Source organism: Lytechinus variegatus, chromosome 12, assembly GCF_018143015.1.
Source record: "Lytechinus variegatus isolate NC3 chromosome 12, Lvar_3.0, whole genome shotgun sequence".
Lineage (NCBI taxonomy): Eukaryota > Metazoa > Echinodermata > Echinoidea > Temnopleuroida > Toxopneustidae > Lytechinus > Lytechinus variegatus.
In genome coordinates this window covers 3,803,149-3,810,063 of record NC_054751.1, presented here as the reverse complement: position 1 = coordinate 3,810,063, position 6,915 = coordinate 3,803,149, and the positions used below count along the sequence as shown (strand labels likewise).

The 6,915-nt window shown below is 37.1% G+C and overlaps 1 protein-coding gene across 1 annotated transcript; it reads right to left on the bottom strand.

The window, feature by feature from the left end:
* Nucleotides 1–1,457: 1,457 nt before the first annotated feature.
* On the bottom strand, nucleotides 1,458–6,528 carry LOC121425172 (CMP-N-acetylneuraminate-poly-alpha-2,8-sialyltransferase-like). The gene is made up of 4 exons (XM_041621174.1): nucleotides 5,721–6,528; nucleotides 4,132–4,264; nucleotides 2,756–3,325; nucleotides 1,458–1,865 (listed from the first exon to the last, which is right to left on the bottom strand). The coding sequence occupies exons 1-4, from the start codon at nucleotides 5,869–5,871 to the stop codon at nucleotides 1,583–1,585; spliced, it is 1,137 nt and encodes a 378-aa protein (XP_041477108.1). The 5' UTR covers nucleotides 5,872–6,528; the 3' UTR covers nucleotides 1,458–1,582.
* Nucleotides 6,529–6,915: the final 387 nt, after the last annotated feature.

The following is a 6,915-nucleotide window of genomic DNA, read 5'->3' as shown; positions in this document are numbered from 1 at the left end:
CTTTCAGTTGGTTGTAATGTTTCGCAATGTTCTTTGAACTGTGCTTGCCTCGGTAGCAAAAGAACACAGGCCGCCATGTTGTAATGCATTGAAAACTAAAAAGTAAAACTCAACAACAAAGGCTCTAATTTCATCAATCTTCGGGGGCGAACCGCCGTGAACCGCCATCTTAATTACGGGTAATAGCTGGATGAATTAAGAATTCAGGTGTTCAGTATTGCTTGGTTTTCATTTGCATTAACATGCAGGAATTCACAATGAGAAATGAAATCTAGCAATGTTTAACAATAATGAGTACAGTTAAATCATTATGATGATGTATCAAAATTCAAATTAATTTCTCGTTTATTTAGATTATATCTATATAAAAACATTTATAAAAAAATACATGGATGCAATTCTATAAACATCATTATGATGTATTAAAGCCATACAGATCCATAGCTGAACTAAATGGGAATAGTTATAAAAAGATATTTCAAATAACATTAGGATTTTTTTAAGACAGTTTCCCGTATAAAATATGACTATGTAACATGATTGGCAAGATACGAATACGTAACAAAATTAGTTGTAAAAAATAAGAACAAAACAAAAAAATTGGTCAAGACATTTCCCGTATAAAATGTGACTAAGTAGCATGATTGGCAAGATACGAATGAACAACAAAATCAGTTGTAAAAATAAAAACAAAAACACAAGGATTGGTCAAGACATTTTCCCGTATAAAATATGACTAAGTAACATGATTGGCTAGATACGGATGCATAACACCATGAACAGAATTTAGTTACTGCATTTTGAACCACACAAGTCAAATGTAATACAACATAATTACAACAAAGCAAAATCAGAAGAGAAAAACAGAGACCAAAAAGAAAGGTAAATGAAGAGGAAGAGAATGAGTGGGTGTAATAGAATACTATAATTCCATGAGCAATAATAAATATTATAAATGGAAAGTTATTTCAGGGCCCTTTTTACGAAGTCTTTCAATTGATCCGATCAACCACGACTATGGAAAGCCAGCAACGTCAGCATATTTCAATCTGTTTATAGACAATTATGTATGTACGTACATTCGTCGTTTTCTTCACCATTGTACGTATGCTCCTCTGTAATAATAATAATAATAATCCGCTTTTATATAGCGCTTAATCCATCGGAACGACGTTTCTAAGCGCTTTACAGATATATTATTACCCCGGTCATCGGATTCAATCAGTCATTCCCGCACACAATGTGTGCACATCCTCCACTCCCTGGGGAGTATTCCAGTCAGTCGCCTGTGAGGTGCACACAATACTGGACAAGCTACAATGACTTTCACATCCTACCGGGTACCCATTTAGCACCTGGGTCGAGAGTGGCAAAGTGTGGATTAACGCCTTGCCAAAGGACGCCAGACCGCGGTGGGATTCGAACACACGACCCTCTGTTTACAAGGCGAGAGTCAGAACCACTACACCACGGCTCCTCCACGGCTCCTCCTTTTCCTATAAAAAGGAAAAAATCACTTTCTTTGTCTAATCGTTATTCTTAGCATTAAATGGAACGTTCCATCTCGGCTATGAAAGATCAATCATAATCCATGTCTTCTTGGACTCATCCCATTCGAAGAACAGTTTTGAATAAGACGAAGCGCGCCCTTCCTATCTAAATCAAGGAAGAGTTTATATTCCTTTGGCATTTCGTGATGAACCTCAAAATCTTTTAGTTCCGGTTCATAATAATGATGTAGTACGGTTCTGTTATAGTCATCTGTGTAGAATGGATAGAATCCAAATAATGATATCTCGTCACACAGTTGAGTAGCAGCGGTGTACATCGCGAGGCCCGTAGTCGGATATTTTTGTTTCCATAATCTGTTTAGTCATAGAAATAGAAAAAAAGGAGAACAGAAATAAGGATAGCGGATCTAATTCTAAATACGACATTGATGCACTGCAAAAACTCCGGTTTTGATTGAACACCAGTCTGGAATCTATATATGCATGTCCACACCAGAGAAGTGTTAAACAACACCGGTTTGGTTTTGGTCTAACACCAGATAGCTGTTTATACAAAGCCAATTAGTATTAAAACGCCATCGGTTTGATTCCAAATTGGTGTTGTTTCAATTCTTCTCTGATGTGGACATATTCCGGTCTGGTGTTAAATCAACTATACACCGGAGTTTTTTGCAGTGTGTTAGTTTCTGTTCATTTAATCCATGGTTACAGTGTTTAGTCCGTGACTCTGGAAAAAACGACATATTTGCCATTATTCATCAGCTCTAAAACGTCGGACGAAACCGCTGCTTCAATTCACCGCCCCTCGACAAAGACTTCATTGCAATTTGACTTGCATTTTCAATTATTTACTGCGTTGTAGGATTCATTCTGCGAATATAGGTCGACTGAGGGAAATACATGTGTCATGTATCTCCCAGCAAGTTAATATCATATAAGTATTATCATTAATTATCATTATCATCATCACCATCATCATCATCATCACCACCACTGGCACCACCACCACCACCACCATCATCATCATCATCACCACCACCATCACCATCACCATCATCATCATCACCATAACCGTTATCATCATCATATCATCATCATCATCACCATCACCATCATCATCATCTACATCTACATCATCGTCATATCACCATCATCATCATCACCATCATCATCACCACCATCATCATCATCACCATCACTATTATCATTCTTTGCGATTCATTTCATATCATTGCCATATTTACTTTAATGTGGGGTTGATGGGATCCAAGGGGCTGTAAGCAAACTTGAATCTCAGGCCAAATCTCTTTCTTAGCAGGGACAAGACCTCCTGTAAACCCGGAAGTCGGCCCTTGAAGAGCCACAGCACATCCTCCCGGATCATCCCAAACCTCCTGATGAAATTGTCACATTCTGCTGAAAGAACAGGTCTCGTGGTGTTCGTCCGAAGCTCCTCAACGTCACCCTTGGTCATGTTAAAAAAGCAGGCGAGCACCAGACGCAGTTGTTCCCTATTGATAGTCATGTAGGTGAGCCTTGAGCCCACATCCGATGAATACCCGGAGCCGAATTCCGCCAAGTTCATCCTGATAATGGTGTCCATGCTGTCTATGGTGGGACCGCAATTGCTGCCCAAGAGGATACCGGAATTCCCAACCACTGCACAGGTTTTGACCCGATGCTCGATCCAATCGGTCTGGTTGGCCTTCCGGAGCTGTTGAAGATTGGTGACCCAGTGCATGTCCATGGGGTTCACGTTCGGACGATATACCTGGATGGTCTGCCACGGCTTCATGATCTTCTGGACTTTATTCCTACATGGAAACAAAAATAAAAAATACATAAAAAACACATATAATCAGAAAGAATTATTGTTATTAATGCTAATCTGACCGAATGACCCCGTCAAAAGTATCTGTTCAGTTTCTTTGACTGAGTTATTATATCAGAGCATGCAGATTTCTAACTCTTTGAGAAGTGTGATATTTTTAAACTTCCAATATACCATACGCCAAATTATTCGGGGGAGGGGGGGGGGGCGATATCATTTCTTCAAATTGTTTTTACTCACTCATCCATTCATCATGGGGAAGCATCTAACTAGTTATAAGAGATTAAAGAGGAGCTTTACATTGATATGTAATAATTCATGTCATTGTATTTGTGATTAAGCTATGAAGAGTATGGGGGTACAGTCGTAATAAGTTGAGAATAGAAACGATATTCCATCTTAAAAGAAAACACTTCGCATATATACTCATTCACGTTACATTTCAGATAGTATTACTGATTCAATATTTCACAACAATAAAGACATTGAAAATCTAGGATATTAACACCCAAACGGCCATATTTATGTATAAATTTTCAACTAATACTAATCCAATTCCATTTTGCAATCTTTTTGTCTATAACAAATATATCCATATCCAACTCATACTCATTCAACAGATATCCACCTAACCAATCCCAGAATATTGCTCACTCATTATGCTCATGGAATGCCTTGCCACATACATGTAATATTATGTCTGTTATATCTCTTAACATGCTTAAGTTTCTTATATCTAAGTATAGGCCTACACAAATGTATCACCTGCACTCATGCAATTGCACTCACCTAATTTCTAAGGCCACTGTTGCACTGATGTTCTTTTCCCTGTAGTCGAAAATAAAGGCATCCTTTCCTAAAGTATGAAGAGTCGAATTGGTGTAATTTCTGATATCCTCGATGTAATGTGTAATATATTTATCTGCGTGGGATGATGGAAGAAGCATATAATTATGACAAGCTCGGGAATCTTTTTATAGGACTTTGTTTGTACGCACACTGTCAATTGGGGAAGCATATTTGTGGTATAATAAAATTGTTATTTATGAAATAATCATGTGATGGAAAATGTATATATCTTATGACTGGATTAGAATGCTTATTTAAAAGAAATGAATGAAACCATTTAGGATGTAGAATATGTGAAACATTTAAAGTCAAGTCCACCCCCTCAAAGTTGATTTGAATAAAAGGGGAAAATCAAACGAGCATAACATTTTTTTATCAAAATGTATGTAATTGATGTAAAATAAAAAGTTATGCTTAATTTTAAAAGCAGTTACAATTAAAAATGATTATGTACAGGTATGCAAAGGGGGAACTTATGCCGTCACCCACTCACTATTCCTTCTGTATTTTATTATTGTGAAGTGTGAAATCTTTTAATTTTCTCTTCAATGCCATGTGAAATTACCATTGTTTTAACATTTTTGTGGTTCAGTAAAGTTGGTCGTTATTGTCAAAACTGTAAAATTTGAAAAAATGTATTATTCAAACAATAAAAAAAGTAGTGAGGGACATCATGATATAGTTCATTTGCATATCACTTAGTAGTTCATTTAGTGAAAAAATGAGCGAAATTTTTAAATGCCATAAAGTTATTTTACATCCGATTTTGGAAAAAAAATCAGCATTATGCTGGTTGATTTTTCTCAATTGACTACACAGAGTTGGATAAAATTACCCACCTCTATGACCGATTCAAATCAACATTTTTTTTTCTGGGATGGACTTGACCTGTCAAAAATAATCAATGTACGGATACGTTTAGGATTTAGGAAAATGTAATTGGACAAATGTTTGATAATATCACGTAGTCCAAACCTGAACTTATTTTCGTTTTCTTTTAAAATTTGATATATAATGTATATTGTGTGGAACACAAACCGTTTGACATTATTTCATTATAACAATTACCATGTACCATTATGTAAAGAGGAATATATGGAAGTTTAATGAAAAACTAACATTATTAATGTTAATGACAGGGCCCACTGGGAGAACAGTTTTCGGAACTGAAGTGGCTTCCCTGGGTAAATATACCTATTATTATTATTATTATTATTATTGTTATTATTATTATTATTATTATCATTATTATTATTATTATTATGTGTAATACGGTCTGCAAGCAAAGACTCTATAGCAATGCATGTCAATGTATGCATGGATGTTCTACATGAGCAGACAAGGGAAGACTGGATTCAATGAATAGAGATGTGATGGAGCAATGAAAAGTCCTCATTTTCAGCAAATTTTGAGCGTTTAAATCTCAATTTCATTTGTTATCATTTGGCTGCATCGATACCACCCTCCAAAAATATAATGATATAGGCCCTAATAACATTTAAAATCAGCCAATAGCTCGACTTGCTTACCTTCGCTGTTCACAGTCAATGGGGAGAATTTGAACATGTAGATGTTATTAACAGATGTCCATACCCATGGCTTATACCACAATAACCATGACAATGAAACACACATTGTAAGCAGCAAGCACCACAAAGCTTTTGAACGATTGAGCACCATGTTAGAGACATTATGGTCGACATCACCTCCATAGAGATATATGCTCCTCGCCCCCAGTCGTCTGATCCGATAATATATGCCCAATATGTTGCTGCCTGGCTATACTAGTTATCATGTACCACCGGATTCTCCCAGGAACGAGACATACGTTAATGACTGCATGCACGATAAAAGGAAGTTCAAGTTGAAGCGTACATAATACACATGCATCATCGAGTTATACACAATGATGCATGCACATGAGTTCACTATGCGTTATACCAAGGAGTTGAGGCTCAAACGATGGAATACATTCTGTCGCCATCTCACAGTGGAATAAGGGCACAATGTTGATCAATATTTCTTGCTGGAGGATACACTCTAAAAACGCAGAGTCAAATATTACCCAATATTGGTAAGAAAGGGAACATACATGTACATGTTTGCTAGGTACTTTTTTTAATCCCATATATAGGGCGCTATTTGCTGCAATACAACGTTGCGTAAAAATTACCCTTTTACCCAACCAACATGTATGTTCCCATTTTTACCCAATATTGGGTAATCCCCCTTTTTTTTTAGAGTGTACGCATTGGCTGGTGTTTGAACCCACGACCCTCTGTTTCAAAATCCGGAGACTTATGCACTGTGCCACAACGCTCCATGTTCATATACCCGGGACGCGCGTTTCCGTTTTACACCCTGGCGAAGGCATTTTCCGGAAAAGTAGCCAAAAAGCGACTAGTGAAGAGTCTACACACGTCGCTGGTTGCATGCAGCGTGCACGTGCGACACAGGCGAGTCCACCACCGCATGCAATTTGCACAGTTACTGATCAGAGCACAGAGTTCCTCGGCACTTCATGTACAGAGAGAGCGGCAGTCAGGAGTGAAATCCGAACATGCTTTTGCAGTCGCGTTGTTTATGATAGTTTTTTTTTCTAAAAATAAATTATTAACTAAATTAATAGAATGACAGACAAAATCAAAATAAACAGATACTTATAATGGAAAGACAAATTGAAGTTTGATGGATTGATACACTTAGAAGCTGCCGAAAGATAGA

Bases quoted from the DNA above. Each gene is read 5' to 3' on its own strand.
- LOC121425172 (XM_041621174.1), bottom strand. From the start codon at position 5,871: ATGGTGCTCAATCGTTCAAAAGCTTTGTGGTGCTTGCTGCTTACAATG. The intron at 3,326-4,131 runs GTGAGTGCAATT...GTTTCCATGTAG, and splicing joins ACAGTGGCCTTAGAAATTAG to GAATAAAGTCCAGAAGATCA. The intron at 1,866-2,755 runs GTAAATATGGCA...ATGACTAAACAG, and splicing joins CCCATCAACCCCACATTAAA to ATTATGGAAACAAAAATATC.